Source organism: Ostrea edulis, chromosome 3 (genome assembly GCF_947568905.1).
Source record: "Ostrea edulis chromosome 3, xbOstEdul1.1, whole genome shotgun sequence".
Lineage (NCBI taxonomy): Eukaryota > Metazoa > Mollusca > Bivalvia > Ostreida > Ostreidae > Ostrea > Ostrea edulis.
Genome location: NC_079166.1, coordinates 86949566 through 86975620, shown reverse-complemented (window position 1 = coordinate 86975620; position 26055 = coordinate 86949566). Strand labels below are relative to the sequence as shown.

Below are 26055 nucleotides of genomic sequence, written 5' to 3'. Positions count from 1 at the left end.
CGTAGAATGGATGCATCCATCATTTCCTGGAATGTTAATAAATATCACTGGATGGGGCAAAACTCCATTGTATACATAATATATACACAAAGTTTGAATCAAATCTATTTATTTGTTTTCAAAATATCCATAACTTCTGTGACTATTAAAATATATCAATCGAGATAGCCGGTTCACGTCATCAGATATACAAAAAGTCTTAGTGAAATTTGTTCATCGGTGTTAAAGATATCCTCTGGGCAATGGTGTCGATGGATGCATGGATGGACGGAAGGACAGATGGACAAGGTGATTCCAGTATACACGTCGTTTTTGGGGGTATAAATATAATCACTACAATAATTTTGACTCTACCCTGGAACAAAACCTCACACCATAGGACCATGCAATTTAATTTACAATTTGGTACAGGTCTGTCTACTCCTAAATATCTATTTAGTTTTAATTTCAGTACTATCAATATCATTAGAAAAGGTATTATCAAATCACAGGCAATTGCATCGCTTGAATTCAAATTTACTATATCAAGAGTATAGTGAATTCGATCCCAAACGATTCAGTTATCAGCTTCCTGACGACACCTCAATTATTCTCGATGGAGGTGAACAAAGTCCATTGGAAACTGTTAAGACAATTCAAAAATAATAAATTATATTAATTTATCAATTTTTCTAAAATTCACATCGTATGGATTGGCTCTAAAAATACAGTAATCACGTTTTATCACCCAACAGTAATCTCAATTGGGGAACTACTAAGTTCACCCTGTTAGGAATAATGCTTGATGCTGAATTGCACAAAATACTTGAGCTAAATTATGATCCAAAGTTAATAAAAATCAAATCCATTTTGGATAAATTGGAACAAGACATTTAACCCCTATTGGCAATAGTACAGCCATCCAAACATTAGTTCTACCCCTGTTGAATCAAATGTTTATGTCTATCCCCAACCCGTCTGTGTTATATTGTAAAGAATTTTAAAAAGCCCTGTTCTTTTCATTTGTATGGAATAATTCAACTCTGACATTGAGTGAAAAAAACTGTCATTTTTAAGAAACATGAGGATGGAGTTCTAAAGATGATTAATCTTACATCTGTCAAAGCATCAATGAATTTTTTCTGGATTCGACATCTTATTTCTACAAACTGGGGATTGAATAACATAATACCCGTCTTTGAACTAAATAGGTTCATATCTTGTGGGATTGAATATGTCAAGTTACTCTTGAAATCCTTAAAAAATTTAACTTTTGAATATATGTATTTGAATATTGAGTTGAATTACAGAATGTTTTACAGAATCAAATGCTACTGCAGATAAAGCTCTATTCTTTAACCATATGATTCATATTTGTGGGATTCTTTTTAATAAACCACTCTTTGACAGTTACATCATATACATAAATGATATTTTTTAAGAAGATGGTAGCTTTTTTTATTTTAGCTATGAAACGTTTTAGTAATACTTATCCGAATGTGAAAATCAATTTCTTGGAATATCCAAGCATCATTCAGCTAATAAAGACTTGGATTAAAAAGTCTTCCAAAACATTAATTTCAAAAAGTCGGCAAATCAATTTACAATTTCACACATATACCATGTACTGCAATGCAAAAAATAATTCCAAGGGCTTTTATAAAGTTCTAAACAAAAATTCCTATGTGACAACAGGAACAACAAGGTGGTGTTAGCTCTTAGAAATAGATAACACCGAGTGGAAAATAATCCACATAACACCTTTCATAACAACTACAAATAATAATCCTCAATGATTCCAATATGGAATGTTTATATTTTTGCAACAAATTCATTTTTCATTTAAATCAAAAACGTTAACTAAAAATATGTACCCTTTGTTGCAATGAGGAAGAAACAATAGGACGTATACTAAGGGAATGAAATTATTTTCAATTATTTCTAGATTATTTTGAAATTCATTTAGAACAGAGAATATACTGTTGACTAGTTTTTACACCAAAAAAAAAAAAACAAACTGTATAATGGGCATCCTTCTGAAAAAAGGGTATACAAAATATGTTCATCCTTTTGTTAAAATATTACATGTACACAGCAAGGTATACAGAGAGGGAAAAAAGGAGTGTGCGTTTTGTAATATTCTTTTCAAAGTTCTCATTGAATTTGATGCCCTTTGGAACAGACGAAACAATTTTTTCATCTCTCTCTCTCTCTCTCTCTCTCTCTCTCTCTCTGTGAAATAAATAAACACTTCTATAATTATATTTCAGCTTATGGAGATATACCATAAAATATATATGCAAGTATGTTGAAAATTATTTAATATCTTTTTAAAAATGCTATTCAATTTTCGTAGAAGCCTTTATTATCTTCATCACTATGCATTTAGTTTTTCTTACACATGTACAGTTGTGAACATTCAATTTTTGAGATATTGATCATTTTTTCGACCTGTCCCTAAGGTCAAAGGGGTGGGGTGATGTGACACGGAATGTAACAACAAGACGGTATACAACAAGTTGCTACATACCGTAGCACGAATGGCAACACTATATAACATTTTGTATTTGCTACATAGCGTTGCCATTCGTGCTACGCTTTGTAATAAATTGTTACATATCGTGTTGCAGATGGCAACGGTATGTAACAATTGTTACATAACGTGGAGGTACTGTAAGTTTTGGGTGATTCCGGGAAAAGCCAAAGTCTTCTCGATTTCTTTTAATCATTGTGTTTGTGAGTAGGTTTGTACGTATGTCTTTCAACGTAAATCCACACTAATTTTGATTACAGATAACTTCCTTTATCTGATCAAAATATAGGGCTCACGGCGGGTGTGACCGGTCGACAGATGATGCTTACTCTTCCAAGGCACATGATACCACTATTGGTATATCCAGGGCTCCGTTTGTGTCCAACTCTCTATTTTGTATTGCTTATAGGAGGCAAGAAATTGACCACTGTTCGTTAACCTCACCTTTCACACTCAACATGTTCAGGACGATACTAAAACTAAAGGAACTCGTAGATACCTTTTGGATGCGGATGTTTCAATGTTTATGCTTGCAAACCACTAAGGTAGGGCACTAAATACATCTCGCTTATTGTACACAAATAATGAATATTCTCTCTATCTCTTTATCTATCTTTCCTCCAAGATTCTTTTCATATATATCACCTGGTTAATTGGACACTGTCAACCCCCCCCCCCCCTCTCTCTCTCTCTCTCTCTCTCTCTCTCTCTCTCTCTCTCTCTCTCTCTTCCGTTCTTTTTCCCCTCCCATCCTTTTATCGAAAGAATCAACTAACTAGTTCAGATTACTTATGAAAATGATTTTTAATTCGTACGTGGGGGCAATATGCCGCAATACCGTAGATGTAGTAAGGGAGGTAAGATATACCGACTGCACTTATTAAAACAAAAAGGCGTTTGGGACTTCCCCGCGTTAAAATTTCAAAATGGGAGATATATCAAGAGAGTCAGATAAACTGCTCTATTGCAGACATGCTCTCTCACATACTATGTCCGTCTTTCTCTTTCTCTCTCTCGTTCATTATCTAGGCCTATGTACACTAAATATAGGATCTTGAACGAGTGCCTGTGGTATATGGGATTTATAAAATAAGGTGCCGGTCTTCATATTCCCTGAGCATTAGCAAGGGGATTATTTAAACACGACAACGAATTTCATAGCACGAGTGTAAGATTCTTTTGATCACATAACTCTCAATAAACGCACATTTTGTTACTTTCTATTTTGTGTGATTGTTTTCAATTCGAGGTCGGCCTAACCTCAATGCATCGTCTGAAAAATGTCCTTGAGCGCCAGAAATAAGATCTAAAGATAAACACGTCAACGTGATAGCTAAATTGAAATTTTTATCCTAAGCTATAATTATCAAGTGATGTCATTATATTACAAAATACGAAAACCCATTGAGCTCTTTTTCGTAGGTCAAACTTTTTTTCGCCAATAAACGCGTACCTTTCGCAAACATTTCGCATTATAACGCGTAACTTTCGCTTTAGAACGCAAACCTTTTGCGAATTATCGCTTAAATTTTGCATTATAATGCGTTATAACGCGAAAGTTTCGCAAATAAACGCGAAACTTTCGCGTTATAATGCAAAACCTTTGTGAATTAGCACGTAACGTTGCATTATAAAGCATAATAATGCGTAACTTTCGCAAATTAAGGTTTTTTGTCTACCAGTTATGAAGCCCTGTTTGATTAATGCACGCAAGATTGTGTCAAATAAAAGAAATAAGGTGGTTTTTAAGTTGAAGAGACTGGTATTGTAGTATGATATCACTGACCTGTCGCTCGCCAAAAATCGTTAGGAAACGCTGCAATAACTTTGAAAATGTGCCACGAAGCGCCCCCCCCCCTTTTTTAATTTTTACATTTTTTGTTTCATACCTTGTGTATTTTATTGTACCGGTAGAATGGTACTTTCTAAAGCTTACAGAAAACGTGAAACAAATACATAAATTGAAAGAGGGATGAGATAGTCATAGAATTCACACATTTAAGTGAAATTATTGCCACCAAAATAAATATCATAGGGGGTAACAATATACATACTTCAATTGTCTGTGTATTTTAAAACCATTAACTTACCATGACATATATTAAGCAAGTACCTTTGGATACCATCGTTTTCCCCGGCGTTGTCACCCCCCCCCCCCCCCCCCCCTCGATTGTGACAGTGTTATTTCCCAAGTAAAGAAAGAAAATAAAATAAATATATTGAGAAAGACTTGAATTATAAGGCCTTTAAACCCTTTTAAATTTTGTATCTAATGAATAAAGCCCCAACCCCCAACCCCCGAAAACAACATTGTAAAAGATAGCCTTTTTTTTCTTCAATTTTCTCCAAGTATAGCCTTTTCAAATCGATCTTGCTTTTATTGGAACTAGATGTTTTTAAGATAATTGAATTCGAATTACACCTTGTATTATAATATACATTTATGTATCAAATCAAATTTAAAGGCGAACACGTCCGGTGTGCATAAAAGGTTTACCTCATTTGGGATGAATTCATGTGAAAGTTCGTACCTGTGGATTAGTATTGAACCCGAAGAGGTACAGCGGAGAAGAAGGATTGAAACAGAACCAATGGAAGATAAGGTGAAGTTTACGATCCATAATAAGGAATTAACAGATTTATTTCATGATATATGAAATAGCTAAAAGGTTAAAATAGAATTTATGTTTGAATGGAATTAAAAGGTCATCTCATTATTAATCTAAATGTTAAGATATAAGTATTCAGTTTAGAAATAAAGTGTCACCGTCCTCCCTGCCTATGACTGGGGTGACACTGTTACTAAGTCAAAATAATAAATCAAAAACAATGTCATCTTGTTGAATTCGAGCATGAATTATTGTTGTCTTACACACTTTATGTTGTAGGTACACACATGCATGGTAGTATTGTAAATAATTTGTACATGTGCATTAATGACGTTTTGCCAAGGGGCATATGAACCACGGGTGCTCTTTCCAATCTCGACCCATAGGTGTCGCTGCTCCCTAACACATCCGTCAATGTCGAACTTTCAAAATTCTTGTAAAACGCTTTTTAAATTCTTATAAAACGTTTACATCGCCTAATCAATTTATAATGCAGAACTCTAAGATAAAACCGTTTTACCACTTTTAAACAAATTCCCATTTATTATCATTTTTTTATTTTAGTCAAAACAAAGCATCTTTTCTTGTGTTATCTTACCTAAACTAAGTAATTTAATTCTTAAATTCTGTTCCGTTTTTCGTTCTGTTCTGTTTTCCATTCTGCGTTTTAGGAACATCCCTAATCCGAGGCCCCGTGTCAGAGGAGACGTGGCATGATACAGATCCCTGCTCAAAAGCAGTATAAGCAACGAACATAAAGCTATATGTTTCAGTCATTCGTATAAGCACCGAACATTAGCCTATATTTTTCAGTCATTCGTGTAAGCGCCGAACATAAACCTATATTTTGCAGTCCTTCATCAGTAATGGTGACGTCCCCATTTGAGTGAAACATTCTTGAGCGGAACGTTAAGCACCATACCACCAACCAATTGATCAAAGAAACGCTGCGGGGTCTTTATAACTTTGTACATTTGATCACCGTGATCAGAGGAAGATTGTTTTTCACGGTCAGATGTCAAAGGTCAGGTTGTTGTATTCATAAACAGGATATTTTGCAGGCTGAATACAGACAGAGCTATCGGGGCTAGGACCATCAAATTTGATACACATACTCCCCGTGTCACGCGGAGGACGTCTTTTGTTAGTCAAGGTCAGCGGTTGAAATCGTAGTATCCACTGTCATGATCGTGTGCAGGATTGGACAAAACAAGATGGCTGACGGCATTTCCAAACAAAAGTAGGCTCTTAAAACTCTTAATTTTACCGACTTATTAGAGGACGAATTTATTGTTTTAAAACACTGTCTGACCAGGGAGGCATCATTAAGTTGATTGGTTGTTGGAATTCATACTCATGTACACGTACAAGTCTAAATTCATTGATCGAAGTTGACGATGTTGCCTCGATAGAATTCGAAGCGGGCGAAGATGTTTTTACACTCAAAGTCAATAAAAGCGTGCAATCGATGTCGCCGGCTCTTTATTAGAAAATAAGCTATATCAAATCATATATTTTGTGTGCTATACATTCATGGACCCATAGCCTCCCTAGGCATGGTATACTTTTTATTTCCCCTTTACTTATAAACTTGGTAGGAAGCGTAGATACCCTAATTTTGTAACATACGTGACTGTCACCGACTCAATTTTTAAAATTGAACAAGCAAATATAAAAATCTGAGAGCGTGTTTTTTTTAATTTTCTTTGCGTTTATATCATTTGTATTTCCTAAATTTTCATTCAATAAAAGTTTAACACCTTTTGCGTATGATTTTAAGCAGTGGTGTATATATTACTCCATGTCGCCAGATTATATTATGTGATCATAGGGTCAATTAAACACCCAATGTATGAACAAAGATTTCGTATTATCTTTATGTTTTTGATCTATTTTGGCGCTAAAATATTCAAAAACTTTGGGAAAATATTCATCAAGCGATATTTGGATGTGGCATTGAGAAGTCATCATTATTCTCAAAATTTTGCATTCTGATTTTAGAAATGTAACATACGATACAATAATTTGTTTTATGAAAACGTATTTGCAGAGCAAATGTTACCCCTTTTATGAAAACCTCGTAGTGTACAGAGAATGAAAATATAAACATTTCTTTTGCAGAAGTCATTGGTTGGTCTGAAATTTGAAAAACGTGTCAAGATGTAACATTCGTGATGTAACATTCGTTACCTAGAAATTAATTAAAAGGAATGATATCACAATTTTCCGCGTATTTTTGCTCTCTGTCTGCATGGTGTGGTATACGACATGAATGTCTACTATGAACATTTGAGTTTGAAAGTCAATACGTGTTAAACTTTGAGAATTAGGATTAATTTTCTCTTACGGTAAGTACTGTTACAACAACTGCAATGTTTGATATACAATATTGATTAAGCAGATGGAATGTTTTGGTCTGAATTTATTCTTCTGATATCAAAGAATGTATATCGTATTCCAAATATCTCGAAATTCCTCTGGTGTAAGAATTACATTGAGTAGAACGCTGGTAACATACGTTTTTCAAAGTAACGTATGCTACTTAATGAAATGCTTGATTAGACATCAAATATTGAACTACATATTGACAAAATATCATCATTAAAGATATGTTTGTTGAATATCAACTATGTTATGAAGAAACAAATGTGTTATTGTTCCCGTATTCACCAGCATATACAGATATCCTCTGCAAGAAATACAGACCATGTTTTTCACTGCTACTGTCCTATTTATGATACATGTAACTATGCAACTCTACATTTATCATTTTTTTAGAATTCAGCATCTTTTCATAATATACCTTAGAAATGAAGGGATTAATCTCTGATGATTGTTCTATGCAATCTTATAGAGAAATCATTAAAAAATATTTTATCTGAGTGTAACGTATGTTACCAGGAATTCCGTTACGTAATATTATTCTACTTGTTCTTAATTTTTTATTTATTTTTTCAGATATGGCGTTTGTGAGAGCAGAAGTACAGAATAACTACCATGAAAAAAAATGCATTAAAACATAAGAACAACCATGAAAAAAATGTTTTAGAAATAATATTATATGCTCCCCTCGTGGCAATACTGAAAAGGTAGAATGTCTGTATAGACAGTGAAAATAAAGGTTTAACTACCGGTTAAAGGCTACCATAATGATACATGTAAGTTTTGCCTCTCAAAATACTTATAAGCAACTGGTCATTTGAGTAATTTTGTATGACGTTTGACCTTGTGACTTGAAATCCAATGGGGGTCATCTATTCATAAGGGGGCACCAGTGTTTCAAGTTTGATGTCTATCAAGGAAAGACTTCTCAACGGACAATAGCGTATGTCCAGAGTAGTTTAACCGTTGTCCTTTTGACCTCAAAATCAATAGGGGACATCTACGTCTTAAGGTTCACGTTAAATATTCATTCATAACACCGTGTGGTGGATTATACTGACAGTTTCTATAGAAAGGTATTCCAAAATAACCAACAAAAACATAAGATTCGGTATACATTTAATCAAAATGTTGGGAAATTAAACATTTTCTTTATATTATTATTGTAAACAGATTGTTAGAAATGGGTAAATATGTTTCTTTCCATTTTTTGAATGGAAATGATGTGTTTACAGTAATGAAAGGAAAAAATAAGAAACATACGTTACTTTCATTGTTTATTATAACAAAGAACAATCCAGGTTTCAAAACATGTGTCTGTTATTTCTATAAGAATCATGAGCATTTGAATAGCGAAACATCAATCTTTTACTTTTGTTTTAATAGCATATTTATTGCAAATTAACAAATTCAGAAGAAAAGACACATTTGGTATTTTTTTTTGCTTGTCTACGTTATATTTCTATTAAAATTGGTATTTCCATTGAATTAAGTGATGTCGTTATGATTTTGCAACATCAATCGTAAAGAATAACTGATGATGACATCGTTTTGGCATAATATTTTCATGGATGTACTGTTGTGTAAGTGTTGAAACATACGTTACATAATTATAGTGCTACTTCATTTACATACATAAAAGCTATCGTTCTATATCTATTGCTAGTCTTTTGTTTTCATGTTTCATACATATTGAACTGTTCGAGAATATTTGTTAATCAATTTTATTTTCTGCCATTTCAAAGATATTGAAAGTGATATCTAGTCGTTTATTTTGCGCTCTTAAAATCTTATTGCTGACTTTTACAGCAGATAATTTCTTGTTGTGTTGATTAAATATTTTCTTTGAAAACCTGTATTTATTGTCTTTCGCAAATTAGAAAAAATATATGGTCAGTCAATTACAATACAAGTTATAGAATAATACATGGAAAATTAATGTTTATCTTACATATTATCACCTCAAGGACTCGGTAACGATGGTTACATGTGAGAAAATCTCGAAAAATATACCATACTTTAACCTACTGTAAAAAAAAATATGTCATACTTAACTTGAAACAATTTGAGGTGAGTGTTCAACAGATATTTACCATTAATGAAGGCATGTTACCATATATATTTTGAATGGTCGATAAACCATGATTTTGAAACCCTCAATTGCACGCTTTTATTGACTTTGGATGTTTAATCATGTTTTCATGCATTTTCATGATATCGACATTTCTGTTTACAAATTAATAGGCTCGCTGTCCTTCAGACTGGACATAATCAGAGACTGCCTTCAGTTTGAGAACTCTTATAGCCTACCAGGTATTGAGGCAATCATTGAAGTCGCCTCGGGTCTGGCACCCACAGAAATTTCTGTGTAGCATACACTTTTTATATATATGCACAGTTCTTTGATTTCATATGCAATGATATCTCCCCCGCTTGAAGTTTTGAGTATTGACATTATTTTCGAAATGACTACACGGTCTACCAGACTATCCCTACCCCCTCCCCCGAATAAAATAGTAAGAAAATCGAAAAGTCGAAAAAAGATCCAATTAATAATCGTCAAAATTGCTGAAATACGGCGGTTTTATTTTTAAAAGATGACAGTGTGTGCCAACGTAATGAAAAAAAAATTGTAACAATATAATGAATGACAGCCCCCCCCCCCCACCCTATATTTTTTTAAGTAATGAGAGGGACGATTACAAGGTAGAGGTTACGACTATTGGCCCCACCCCCTTCTCTCTCTTTCCCACCCTCTTAAACACACACTATACGATTTTTAAGAAGTCGATAGATTTTCATCAGATTGGTAATTTTAAAATACGGTTTCCCCCTCCCCTTTGAAAAATAAAATTATAAATTAAATCGATATAGGTAAATCGAATGTTTCCTTCGACACATTGTAGGTCAATGCATCAATTTAATTTTTAAAAAGCAAATATTTTCTACCTTTTCCAGTGTAACGGTTAGAGAAGAACTGATTTTACTTAGACCAGCATTGGCTAATCATGCGCGGATCTAGAGGGGGATCGGGGGTATGGAGACCCCACCACCATCACCCACCACCCCTGGAATTTGCAAAAATAACAAATTACAATATAGCGATTTATACGAAAAAAATATCACGGGTTCGATTTTGTGTAAAGATTCCCCCCCCCCCCCCTGGAAAAAAATTCTGGATCCGAGCCTGCTAATGCATGTTACACTCTACATATACATACCTATAATGCTTTAAAAATATTATGATCTACGAGGGAACACAGTCAAAATGTTTGCAAACGAAATATGTCATTCAGATATTTACCAAAAAATTCCCTTCTGTGAGCGGGATCTCCGTCCGAGTAGTCAATGTCGATGTAGTATTAGGCTAATATAAATGTTTGCTGAGGGAATTTCTTTAAGATTTGACTCAGAGGCAGGTTCAAATATGTATGGCGGAATTCTAAATGCTAACGGGATGTCATCGATGTCGGAACATTCACTATCCATTCTGTATAATTTATGACTTTCAATAGAATATATTCACACACACATATATAGCTGCTGCAGCACATTGACACGTATCATGACGTCATGACGTATCACGTGACTAGATAGCTCATTAGTGACGATTTGAATATATGCAGATAAAATGCATGTTTGTATCAATTATTGGGAGTAATGAAACAATATAACAGCAGAAACGTGCTTTATTAAAGTTACTCCTTCTGGTTTTAGTTACATTAAAAATCGTGGTAAAAACCCTTTAAGACTTTTCTATTTGGAGTGTGTATGATATCAATTCAGAGTGCATAATATGGTTACAAATCCAACGAGAGTGTGTTCTTGTATCGTTTGCGGTACTCGTGTTCTTTGATCTTAGATATATTAAAAACAAATTGCCCGCACCTATTTTGTAATATTGATATTAATATTTAACAGATGTTGCGATATTTTGGCCACATGAGAAATCACGATGACATTGTCGAGAAGGCAGAACACTACTCTATTGTCGCTCATTTCCATCATCAAGGTTTTCGATTTTATTGAAATATATCAGCATGCGATCTGTTTCGAGAAAAATCGAGCAAATTATGCCAGAGAAACGTTTGATTCGTTTAAGGCAGTGTTTAGTGGGGGCTCATAGATATTTTGACTTGCACCGATCTAGCTACGCCACTTCACATTAAAACCTAATATACAGCTTTTTGAGTTTCTGAGAATAAGAAACGTGTTAAAAAAAGAAAAGAAAAAAAAACAAAACAAAAAAACAACCAACTACATGTGCACTACAATTTAACCTGACATACCGACTATCGCAAATGTTGATTGGATTATTATGTTACTGATATAGTACATATGTGTTATCTATAGTAAATATACTTCGTGTACAAATGGGTAGGTGGTGGTATTATCTTTTTTTTTTGATAATCTCTTCAGCTTTTATTGTATTTTGCATCTTATCACTTGCTTCATCACTGGGGGGGGGGGGGGGGGTCCGGTTTAGAATAGATCGTAAGTACCAATTGCTTGTCGTAAGAAGCAACTAAATGGGGCGCTCTTTCGAATGGGACCGTAAAAACTGAGGGATTGTGTCACAGCAGGTATAGCAAGATAAACATCCCTCCCTGCTCAATGGCGATGAGCGCCGAGCACAGGTCTAAATTTTGCAGCAGTGGTGTTGTCTTAATATCGGTGAAATATTCTTGAGAGAGACGTTAAACAATATTAAATCAATCCATGACTGGAATACGTCTAGTTAAGTTTACTAAAAGGTTATTAACATCAAATTAAAAACATGTGTACTATCACCTGTAACATACATAACGTGTTTGCCCGGTTTTTAATTTTATAGGACTTGTTGAGTTGATCGCCGCTCGTCATCTTCACCGGTTTACGTCCGTTCCTTTGATATCGCGAGTCATTATGATAACAGGACGAGGAAAATCACAGTTAAAAGGTGTGCATGTCTGTGAGACAGTGAAGGCTGAAATTACAGCTCCACAATTATGTGTAACGGGACAAACAACGACATGGATGATATAACAAATACTCATTCAATTCAGGTTATCTTTAAAAATAAAAATAATTACCTTTCACAGCATACATTTTCCCTGCCATCATAAAGATGTCGTTGTGGTCGTGTTGTCCAATGGTGGACCTGGCACACTGAGGTATCAGCTCGTACACAGTCTCAGGTCCCTTGAAACCTTTCCCCTCTCTGGTCATCCTGGTCCAACTCGCTGCTCCCAGTTTCTTTGTATCTCCTTTTTCTTTATCACGAAGTAGATCGTTGTATATACGTTCTCTTGCTGTCTCTGATTTGAGTTTTTCCGTTGATATGTTTACTAAAATGATGTATATATGCGGTATTTTATGCAAATTCTAATAATAAATTGTAGTATATTGGCATGATATGATTGATATAGCACCATAAAACCAAAGATTTTAAAATCGATTAATTGAAACCACCAATACATAATTTCTTCGTTTTTTTTTTTTTGTTTTTTTTTTTAGATGTTTGATTGCCGATGCAAATGTAACAGACATGACACTATTAGGAGCGTGTGATGCGTAATCGGTAGGGGCGAACTCCATACATAGTGTAACATTGAGAGTCCTGTGTCTGTACTATAACGTGTTAATTATGCTGAATTTGCTCCATGCAAAATATAATGTTACAGGCTAAACCAATGATTCGAGTATTTCAAATATGAATTTCGCATGTAAGTAGTTGAAAAAGAGTTTATCGAGTTTGTTTTTATACATATCCAATAAATTACGTGTTATTTCCACATGACGACCAGCATTCATGAACAACCATGCATACACAATATCAGCTTTCTATGCCGTCGCATGGTATAAGATTTAAACAATGAGCGTCACATTTTTTTTTCAAAATAAAAATCAAAACAAAAAACACAAGAAATATCTAATGACATACTGTCTATATATGTTTTAACTCACTTGAGCTGAAAGCTCATGTGGGCTTTTTTGATCACCGTTGTCCTTCGTCTGTCTGTCTGTTTGTACATCTGTCTATAAACGCCTCACACTTTATAACTCTTCTCCAAAACCAAATGGACCAATTTCAACCAAACTTAGTACGAATCATCCTTGGATAAAGGGAATTCAAGTTTGTTCAAATGAAGAACCATGCCAGATAATCATAAAAATGCAAAAGTAGGGTGGGTAATTTAAGTAGTTTCTTTTCAAGATCCACTGAGTCAGAAAAACTGAACTTTACATGAAAGCTTCTTGACATAGTGGAAATTCAAGTTTGTTTAAATCATGGCCCCGAGGGGTAGAATGGGGTCACACTAGGATATCAAAGTTTTATATGCGAATATATAGGGAAATGTTTAAAAGCCTTATTCTTAAAAACAAGTAGGCCATAAGAGATTTACAAGAATGCTTCATGATGAAGTGCATATTCAAGTTTGCAAAAGATATGCCCTATTGGGAGGGGGTAGGGGACCACAATATGGAATGTTCATAGAAATATATAGGGTACATCTTTAAATATTCTCTTCTCAATACTCACTGGGCCAGGAAAGTTTACATTTACATGAAAGCTTCCTGACATATTGCAGATTCAAGTTTGTAAAATTCATGACCCGCAGGGGTAAGTTGAGACCACAATAAGGATCAAAGTTTTACATGCGAATATATAGGGAAACTATTAAAATATGGGTCAAAGTGACTCAGGAGAGTGATGTGACTCATGCATTTTTTGTTAAATGGTTATTATCATGTAAATTAGTTTTTTTTTTGCTAAAAAATAGCATGGCTATCTATTGGTATCAACTCCAAATTGATATCATTTTATAATGCTTAGAGGAATAAATAAAAGTATGATGTTTTAGCAATAAATCAATTTATTAAAAATGTTATTAATCAACAGAATTAGAATTATAATAAAGAATTACCCTTCGCTTTGAAATATATTATAAAAGTGTCTCTCAATATAAAGTGCTTAAAGATATGTCTTTGAAACAAGTTTAGAATATGCCTGGACACCCCCATCATGCAATCTGATGATTGGAAAGGAGAGGCATTGCTTTTTTAGCTCAGTTGAGCTGAAAGCTCAAGTGAGCTTTTCTGATTGCTTTTTCTCCGTCGTCTGTCTGTCTGTCTGTCTGTCTGTCCGTCTGTCTTTAAACATTTACATTTTCAACTTCTTCTCCAAAACCACTGGGCCAATTTTAACCAATGTTGGCACAAATCATCCTTGGGTGAAGGGAATTCAAAATTGTTCAAATGAGGGCCAGACCCCTTATCCAAGGGGAGGTAATAGCAAATCAGTAAAATACACTGAGATTTTTAAAAATCTTTTTCTCCAGAACAAGTACGCCATTTTTTTTCAAACTTATTGCAAATCATCCTTAGTTGAAGGGAATTCAAAATTGTTCAAATTAAGGGCTAGGTTCTCTTCGAAGGGGAGATAATCACAAAAGTGTAAAAAGAGGGTGGGGTCATTTAAAAATCTTCTCCTCATGAACCATTCTACCAGTATAGTTGAAATTTACGTGGAGATTTGCTGACATAATGGAGATTCAAGTTTGTTCATATCATGGCCTCCAGGGGTCGGATGGCGCCACAATAGGGAAAACCATATTTTATATGCATTTATATAGGAAAATCTTTTAAAATCTTCTTCTCAAGAACCATTGAGGCAGAAGAGTTCAAATTCACATGGAAGCTTCCTGACATAATGCAGATTCAAGTTTGTTCATATCATGGCCCCTGGGGGTCGGGTGAGGCCACACTAGGGAAAACCATATTTTATGTGTGTATATAGGAAAAATCTTTAAAAATCTTCTTCTCAAGTACCATTGAGCAAGAAGAGTTCAAATTTACATGAAAGCTTTATGACATAGTGCAGATTCAGATTTGTTCATATCACCCCCCCCCCCCCTCCGGGGGGGGGGGGGGGGGTCGGTTGGGGCCACACTAAGTGAAATCATATTTTATATAGGAAAAATCTTTTAAAAAATCTTCTCAAGAACCATTGAGCCAGAAGAGTTCAAATTTACATGGAAGTTTTCTGACATAATGCAGATTCAAGTTTGTCCATAGCATAGCCCCCAGGGGTCGGGTGAGGCCACAATAGGGGAAACCATATTTTATATGTATTTATATAGGAAAAATCTTTAAAAATCTTCTTCTCAAAAACCATTGAGCCAGATGAGTTCAAATTTACATGGAAGCTTCCTGACATAATGCAGATTCAAGTTGTTCATATCATGGCCCCCAGAGTTCGGGTGGGGCCACAATAGGGGAAACCATATTTCATCTGTGTTTATATCGGACAAATCTTTTAAAATCTTCTTCTTAAGAACCACTGAGCCAGAAAACCTGATTTTTTTTTTTACATGAAAACGTTCTGACATAATGCAGATTCAAGTTTGTTCAAATCATGGTTCCCGGGGGTAGGATGGGGCCATAAGGGGGTATCAAAGTTTTACATACAAATATATAGGGGGAAACTTTAATAATCTTCTCAAGAACCACTAAGCCAGACCAGCTGAGATTTATATGAAAGCTTTCTGACATAATGCAGATTCACGTTTGTTCAAACCATGGGCCCCGGGGGTTCGATGGGGCCACAATAGGGGATCAAAGACTTACATACAAATATATAGGAAAAATCTTTAGAAATATTCTTCTCAAGAACCACTGAGCCAGAAAAGCTGATTTTTACATGAAAACTTTTTGACATAGTGCAGATTCAAGTTTCTTCAAATCATAGCCCCCGGAGGTAGGACGCGGCCACAAGGGGGATCAAAGTTTTACATACAAATATATAGTTAAAATCTTCTTCTCAATAACCACTGAGTCAGAAAAGCTGATATTTACAAGAAAACTTTCTGACATAGTGCAGATTCAAGTTTGTTCAATTCATGGCCCCCAGGGGTAGGATGGGGCCACAAGTGTGGGGGGGGGGCAAAGTTTTACAAACAAATATAGGGAAAATCTTTAAAAATCTTCTTCTCAAGAACCATTGGGCCAAAGAAGTTGACATTTACATGAAAGCTCTTTGACGTAGTGTAGATTCAAGTTTGCAAAAAGTGTGGCCTCCAGGGGTAGTTGGGGCCATAATAGGGTTTTACATGCAAATATATATGGAAAGTCTTCAGATATGGGCTAAGGTGATTCAGGTGAGCGATATGGCCCATGGGCCTCTTGTTTAATTCCTACAAGACAATTTAAGGTTAATCGATCCTCTCTGTGATGTCATAGGTTTTTGCAAAAATCTTTATAGAATTAAACTTTGCCCGTGATAGAAATTTATCTTTCAAAGGGATTTTATTTCCTGCATAAAAAAAAAGGTAAACTATTGATTATGAAAAAGTTTATATTTTCCATAGATAATCAATTCTTTGCAATTAAAAACATTTTGTCAAGGGCAATAACTCCTGTGCTGGCTTTCCTTCTACTATATGTCTATTATACAGGATTTTCCTAATATCCACAATTAATTTATACATATTTATGAATTAACATTTTATTTTAACTGTTGACAATCAAAATTTGTCATTTCAGCAAGTGTTCACATATTTTAATTATTCTGTATAACGAAAATGTGTGATTTTCTGATGTTAACTTATACTTCCGTTTTTTAAGTCTGACATCTTTAAAAATGTGGCAACTTACTCATTTTCTTTGCTTATTGATTAAGTTTAACTATATCGAAGGGAAATTAATACAGATTTTGCACTTTTAATCATTATATTGAAAAGTCACATGAAGATCAACCCATCTTAAACTGTCCCACCCCTTACATAGAAAAATGCAAATTTGATTTTAATTGAGTCACAAAAGAATTTTGATTGTATTTTCTCAGTAAAAATTAACAAACAAAAAATCACGATTTAACATTTTAATTATCGAAAATAGTGCTAATCAGTAAATAACAAACTTGAAAATAAAGGTCAGCTATCTGTGAATGACTATGTTTGTCTCACGTATATGTACATCATAATTCTAAGTACCATATCATTTCAAAATGATTTACCAGTAAACTTTACTCTGTAACACAGTGTTAGTAAAATAACTAAATACTTTTTACATATAGGTAATCAATCATCTTTGTTAGCCAAGTTGAGTGGCAAATCTCGGCTTTTAAATGGGTGAAGGATGGGCGTCAAGTCAGGCGGGCGGGCGGCGTCCACAATTAGCTTGTCTGGTCTCTAACTTTCATACTTTTTGGTGCATCTTTGTGAGACTTACATAACATGATCAAATCCAAAAGAGGAAGGTTCCTAAATATTTTGAAGTCAAAAGGTCAGAGGTCAAGGTCACTGACACTGAATGCCATAAATTTCTGCTTTTCCGGTCTGTAACTTTCATACTACTAGGGGCATCTTTGTGAAACTTACATAACATTATCACATCCAACGGAGTAAAATTCCTATTTATTTGGAGGTCAAAAGGTCACAGGTCAAGTTCACTTTGTCACTAAATGCCATCAATTTCAGGTTGCCCGGTCTCTAACGTTCATACTACTAGAGGCATCTTTGTGAAACTTACATAACATGATCACATCCAGAAGAAAAAGGTTTCTTTTTATTTTTAGGTCAAGGTCACTTTGTCACTAAATACCAAAGATTTGAGCTTGTCCGGTCTCTAACTGTCATACTACTTTGTGCGTCTTTGTCAGACTTGCATATTTTGATCACACCCAAAAGAAGGTTTCCATTTTTAGGTCAAAAAGTCTCTTTTTCACTATATACTGTAGATTTGAGCCTATCTCTAACTTTTATACATGTACTTACTGGTGCATGTCCATCAGACTTCAAAACCTGATGATATTCAAGATTCATGTTGTTGTTGAAATCCAAAGGTCAAGGTCATTATCACACTAAATACATATTGCGGCCATTCAAAGCTTCATACTTATAAACTATATTAAATATTTGCAGGTTTTTACTTGGTGAATGCAAGCGTTCATAATTTTCCAAACTACAACTCGGCCATACGCATATTTGATGCGTTTTAGCGATGTTTACTGTCAATATTCGCGTAAGCTTCCTTTGGCAGGGTATTCAAACACATGTCATCCCCATCTGAAGCAGTTTCACCGTCGCATGCACATGTACATGGTTGATTTAGGTTGAAACATGAACAGGTCAAGTTGTATGACCCCTCAGAACACTCACAAACTGCAAGATTAAGTAGTTATGGTACTGCTTTCTACTGTGTCATCAGTCTAGGTGTCAGTGTTTCATTACTAGAATAATGCTCTGTTTTGCACTGTAAGACCATTGATCCCCCCAGACCTCTTCAAATCTTGGTTTTGTGTTGATCCAGTGCATAAGCTAGCCAACCACCATTAAGAACTTGATTATACCCCCAGTATTGGCAAATCCTGGGGCTATCTCATGTGGCAAATACCTCCCCTGGAGCAGAGACACATGTAGGTAACATGCGCAGTTTCTCCTGTTTGCGGCAAATTACAGAGGAAGAAATTATGCCTTTGCTGAGTCCTGGACATTCCACAAGCCTATTCTAGATGCACTTCTGAATAATTTCAGAGCATAGACGTAATGTTCAGAGTTAATAGCACTCTGAGTAGTATATCATCCCATTATAGGACGGTGTTTGATGTAGACCGCCCTTTTCTTGCGAAACTCCTCAATTATTGGGAGCACTTGGTCATTCAGCAGAGTGCAAAGTTCCAGTTTTAGTTTATAGACTTTCTCTAAGTTTAAGAATGCAGATTCAAATTATGTGAGGCTCTCAGATAGCCTGTCGGGGATGTGGTGGTTTGTGTTCTCACACCATGCATGGAACTGCTGCAAAAATGTGCACTAAGAGTATCTTCCAACAACTTCAGACCATACAGGACCCCACCAAAGTCCTTGCCCGACAACATGTGATCCACTGTTCTTGATGCAAATACTCCAGAATCAACAAGTAGATTTAACAGCCCAGCATCACCATACATTTAACCAATTCAAGATATAACCAACATAAGAAAGCGCATGCCTCCCTGAACAAGAATAATGCTTTCAAGTTTTTGTGGATTAGATCATTTTATTTTTGAAGCTTTAGTATAGAGCCACATATCAAAGCAGAAAGACAGATACTTTGTACCATGAAGTTTACAGCTTCATTCAAACGTAACATCACTGTACACATTATAGATGGGTCCGAGGAGAATGCCATGATAATAGAATTGTAAGTTAATTGAGATACTGGAAGTATGTTGTCTTTACATTTTGACAATATTTTCTGAAATATCATCCATACAGGAAACTGATCAGGTGATTCATGAAAAGTGCCACCTCTCCCCATATTAGACAACAGCTCTGTAGTTTTCGCTTCTTTGACCTCTGTTGAATCATTCATTGGTTAGCATATATGGGAGTAGAAAAAATTGTATTGAGGTATAGATGCAGGTTTCTTATACATATTGGTCTTTGTTAGATCTCCGTCTGTGACAGAATATAAAACATTCGACCACTTTATCCTGTGATTTGAAAATTATTAGACTGAAGATTTAGAAACAAACGTAACCTTTCAGTTTGTTTATGTCAAAGGGCTTTTCAGTTGCTCTTTGGATGTGTTGTTCATGGTCTTTTGCTGTATGTGAGGTACGTTGAAGAAGTAAGCTGGTCATTGCATGGATGGTCCTTTTTCCCATCAATCATATGCTCATTATGATCCCAGTTGTCAGCTACCTTCCTCCGGAATTGGCTGGGACAAGCTTCGGTGGGATATATGAATTGTCAGTACGCTGCTGTCTGTCAACATGAAGAGCTGCTGATTTCAGAAATGTTCGCAACTCTGTGTAAGATATGCAGGATCCCACACTGTAGAGAATATCTCTTAAGCCGCGACTTCCAAAAATGTAAGGTGAGTAGACCGCTAAACCCATATGCTTTAGAGACATGATATTTGTTGACAGAGTCATAATATCACATGCTATTGATACATGTAAGTATCTAGCACCAGTAGGAACATCACCAACTTCTTTGTACAGCTTTTCAACAATCAACCAACCAATCGCTTCATACAGTAGGGAGTCTAAAGTTCCCTCTGGTCCTCAAGACGTATCTCTGCTGGAGAATAGTATTCTCCGTTTAGTTTCTTTTGAGTTCAGCTCCAGTATGTTACATGATGGGTATTACACAGGCTCAAGTGGTTTACTTTAAAAAGGCATCAATAATCACATATAACGTATTACTTTCCTGAGAGGAAACGGTAACTACCACACAAATTGCAAATGTAGTTGAAGGAATGATACTATGTAAACTGAAGATCTTTAGTGCATGGTTCCAATGCTTAAGATTAATTTTTTGCACGATGTTATCGAATAATCTAATGATACTGTATTTTGTTAAGATAGTTGAGAAATATGATTATATATTTCGAAAAGTAATATTTTTATGATTTTTTGGTGGTTGGGGAGAGGGGTGATTAAGAGTGATCTGGATTCATTCAAATTAATTTCACAACCGATGATCTGATAGCAAGTAATCGATATCCAGACAATTTCTAAAACTTTTTTGAATGCAGTATCTTCAGGAACTAGCATTTTAGAGGCATTTTTGTAAATTGCGACTTTCAAAACGAAATTCAATTTCTTAAAATAGTATTAACGTTTAAGTTGAAAAAGTACAATGTAAAGATGCTAAATAAATGTACAAAATGATGTTTTCATTTATACTCCTTAATATTACGAAATAATATAATTGGGGAGTTTTTTTGGTGATCAACATATAGACTATGGACCATAAATGAAAATTCATTTTTATGGGTTATGTTTACAAAAATTTAAATATGATAAATCACACCGATTTCTCTCAATATAATCATGGATTTCCATTATCTAAAGATACCAAAGAAATATTTAATCTATGAGGACAAATGTTGTACTTCGGGTTTGGGTACCCCCACCAAAGGGTGAGGTCTCCTGCTAGACTATTTTACCAATTTCATGAAATAGAGATGTTGATAAGGTCATCAACATCACCTTGGGCCAACTTTGTTTAAATATCTGTTTTACGGGAGTGCCGACACAAATTCAGACAAAAATGAAATTAAAAAGAATCAGTATATGCACCCAGGGGTGCATGAGCCAAGTTGCATGGGATACATTGTAAAGCCAGGAATGACGTGGTGTATTTATAATTGTGAAGAACTAATTCAGTTTTAAACTTTACGAGTTACTGTCCAGAAACCATATTTGTCTGAAGTTTTCAATTGATATTCGGTCACTGTGACCTTGACCTTTGTTCTCCAAAATCAACAATTTTCGAGTTATCTTCCGGAAACCAAAATCCATTTGGAATTTTAAATCTATTTTCGGTCACTGTGACCTTAACCTTTGACCTATTTTCTCCAAAGTCAATAGGGGTCTACCTTACCTTACCTGGTACATAACAATATCTTCAAGTATCATTTGATTCGGATTTAAGCTTTCTGAGTTATCATCCGGAAATCAAATATTTCTGAAGTTTTCAATCTATATTTGGTAACTGTGACCTTAACCTTTGTTCTCCAAAATCAACAGGGGCATTGCTTTGCTGGTATCCAACAATATATCCAAATTTTATTTGATTCAAGCTGGTACATAACAATATCTTCAAGTATCATTTGATTTGGATTTAAACTTTCTGAGATATCCGGAAACCAAATATTTGCAAGTCGTTGCAACTCGGCTAATAAAAGTACCCATTCATAATTTTTTTTAAAATTTCTTCCGCCGACTGTTCCTTGTAGAATGAGAAAAAAATAAATCGTCTGTCTAGTTCCCGTGCCCTCCACTCATTGATCACTCGTTTGGGGTGATGAATTAGTGACGGGTACGGAAACTAGACTAATAGGAGTACTTATAAAAAGAGACATGGCATTGCTTGATTCCACAGGCACCATCCCATCATAGACATTGGAACTTATGACGATATTCAGCTGGAAAATGAAACTGTTGCGCCAAGATGCCAGCCCCCATGGTATGAGGCATTTTGATCATGATTCAAGATCGTTACTGTTGACCATAATGGTAAAACGTCAAAGTCATAAATCTAAAAAGTGAATCTGACTTTCTCTGTCAATGATGCCAATAACAAGATGGGCAGTTATGTGGCTGTTATGAAATGTTATGGTGAGGGTGACATTGGAGTGGACATCAGTGTTACGTAATTTCAGCTTATAGTCAGCTCGGCTGGATATTTGGAGTGATGGCAATCCAGCAGAGCCGAACCTCAAGAAATATTCCACTGTTATGTTCCAGGTTTGCAAGACTTTGGGTACACACATTATCACCGTAATATTTCATTGGCATAACCTGAGATATCACTATAGATATTTCAGTTTGTTTCTAAATAAAAGTACACGTAAAAGACAGATAAAAATTAAGAATTTAACAAAACCTATGACAGAGGAAATTTCAATGAAATTGCTCCACAATAAAAACGATCTATATATCAATTAAATGGTGGCATGTATATAAACAAGTTATTTTATATCAACAGCTATAGGGCAGTGACGTTTTATTTTTATTTTTTGCTTTGGACTGACTGCTTCAATTTATATTTTTTATTTCTATTTCGAACCTCCAACCCAATTTTCAACAACAAAAATCCAGTAAAACAAATAATAAAGTAAAGTTGGCATTAGTTTTTATTGGTTCTGTTTCAATCGGTTCTTTCCCACTTTATATTTTCGATTTCAACAATCATCCTCAGGATACCGATAAATAGCTGATAAAATGAAGGGTCATCCCACTTTCGAAAGGGAGATAATTGCAAAATAGTAGGGAGATAATTGCAAAATAGTAAAAATATGTTAAGAGAGATAATTGCAAAATAGTAAAAATATGTTAAGAACATTAAAAATCTTCTCCTAAACTTCTGTCAATTTCATCCAAATTTAGCAAAAAAGATCTTTGGTTGGAGGTTATTCAGGTTTGTTCACATGAAGGGTCACTCTCCTTTCGAAGAGAAAATATATTGACAACTTTTAAAAATCTTCTCCAGAACCAGTCGGCCAATTTCAACGAAACTTGGCACAAAGCATCCTTGACGGGAATTCAGGTTTGTTCAAAGAAAGGATCATGCCCCTTTTCATGGGGAGATAATAGTGAAATAGTAAAATACATTGACGACTTTCAAAAATCTCCTCCAGAACCTCTTGGCTAATGTCAACTAAACTTGGCACTAAACATCCTTCGGTAAAGGGGATTCAGGTTTGTTCAAATTAAGGGCTAAGCCCTTCCTCGGGGGGGGCGGGGGGGATTCATAGCAAAAATAATTAGAATACACTAAAACCTTTGAAAATCTTCATCTCCTGAACCAGAGGGTCAAATTCAACAAAACTTGGCACACAGCATCCTTGGGTGGAGATTCACGTTTGTTCAAATGAAGGGCCAAGCCTTTCTCCAAGGAGAGATACTAGCAAAACAATAGTACACATTAAAAAAAAATTAAATCTTTTTTCAGAACCACTGAGCAAATGTCAACTACACTTGGCACAAAGCATCCTTGGGTGAGAGGAATTCAAGTTTGTTCAAATGAAGAAGCACACTCTTTTGCATTGGGAGATAATAGCAAAATAGTAAAAATAAACTGACGACATTTAGATATCTTTTTTTCCAGAGCCACTGGGCCAATTTCAAATGAATTTGGCATAAATCATCCTTGGGTGAAGGGGATTCAACGATCATGCCCCTATCAAAGGGAACATATTTTTTTTCTTCAAAAAATGCAAAAACTGGGTGAGGTTATTTATAAATCTTCCTCTCAAGAACTCTTGAGCCAGAAGAGCTGAAATTTACATAACATCTTCCTCACATAATGTAGATTCACGTTTGGTAAACTGATGACCGCAGGAGTTTGGTTGGGGCCATAACAGAGACTAAAATTTTTACATGCGAATATATATGGAAAGAATTTGAAAATCTTCTTCTCAAAATCCACTGGGCCTGGGAAGTACATATTTACATGAAAGCTTCCTTGCATAGTGCAGATTTAAGTTCTTTTAAAAAGCATGGCATTCGGAGGTAAGATAAAGGGATCAAAGTTATGCATACAAATGCATAAGAAAAACTCTTTTGAAATCTTCTTCTCAAGAACCATTTGGTCGAAGGATTTTACATTTACATGAAGGGTTCCTGATATAGTGCAAATTCTAAATTGTAAATAGCATCGTTCTCGGAAGTAAACCGGGACCATAATATGGATCAAGGTTTTACATGCGTATATAAGGACAATCTTGAAATATGGGCCAGGTAGCTCAGGTGAGCGATGTGGCCTCTTGTTTAGAATATAACATGTATAAAGGTGTGAGTATTTTAACTATCAACACCAAAAAGCTATTGATTTTAATATTTCTATATATTTTACAGATATGAAATTTTATGTTATACTGTCATTTGATTTCATTTAAATGTTTTATTGATGTATTCCTCTCTTTAAAAGCACCTTAGAGTAATTTATTCATATATGGCGCTATATGAGAGGTGAAGGTAACGAACAGTGATCAATCTCATAACTCCTATAACTAATGCAAAATATATAGTTTGCAAACACGGATCTCTGGATACACCAGGGGTGGAATCAGGTGTCTAGTAAGAGTAAGCATCTCCTGTTGTATCATTATTATATCATATTTATCATTAATCCATTTCAATGTAGAATTGTATAACACACAACCTTCCGTCTACACACTCATTCAATGTATAGCTGACTCTATCTCTCTATGGTATTCGCACTTTTTCATCCTTACGAAAAATGATCCGTCCAAATAAAATCTGTCTACCCAAATTAAACTAAAATCCAGTTCAAATGAATTTATAACCCATCTAAATGAAAAGGACACAGTTTGCTTTCGGAAACAAAGCACATCGCTCAACGATATACGTTTGGACATATAAAAACGCCCTAGTAAACATAGAATTCGCCAGACGGAAAAGTAGCTGTTACTAAACTTGTTTTATCGATCAGTCTATTTATTGGTGATGAAGAAAAAAAAACTATTTACCACGTCGATCATGTAAAATGTTTTTTGAAGTAAATCATTATGATTTTTAATCTCAAGATTATCATGGCATGCTTTTTATATTTAAATCAATATGTAATGGGGTCAATACCATGCAAACCTCGTAAACCTTGTTTATGTACATCTATCGTTCCGTGTAAACCGTTCATCAATCCGTGTTAATCAGAGAGCGTTCTGTGAATACTGTTCATAAGTCCATGTAAATTGTCCGTCTGTCGAGCTGTACATAGCTCGTTTCGAACGGTGTAAGTGTTGTAACAGCATATTTCAAGGTCTGTTTTATATTTCAATATTTATGTGAAACAATGGAAGAATATTCCCGGGGATACGATATCCTCCTTTCATTTCATCATTTTCAGTTTTTGAGGTCGATATTTGAAATTAAATGACAAACTCAATCTAATTAAAATCAGACTTTTTAGATATGCGCCGTGTACTTTGAGTAAGAATATATGACATAACCCGATTAGGGGTATTGTTCATGATGAACTTTATGTTAGCCAATCAGCACGTCGGCTATGAAGTCGTCGGTGATCACAATTCAATGAAAGTGGCTGTGATTGTTTG

General features: G+C 35.0%; 1 protein-coding gene across 1 annotated transcript in view; it reads right to left on the bottom strand.

Annotated features, from left to right (window-relative positions):
- Positions 1–26055, bottom strand: part of LOC125656640 (uncharacterized) — a 187703-nt gene that overhangs the window by 32860 nt on the left and 128788 nt on the right. Inside the window, exon 7 of the mRNA XM_056159300.1 lies at positions 12576–12830. Coding sequence (XP_056015275.1) covers positions 12576–12830 — 255 coding nt within the window. The remainder of the gene's footprint in view (positions 1–12575; positions 12831–26055) is intronic.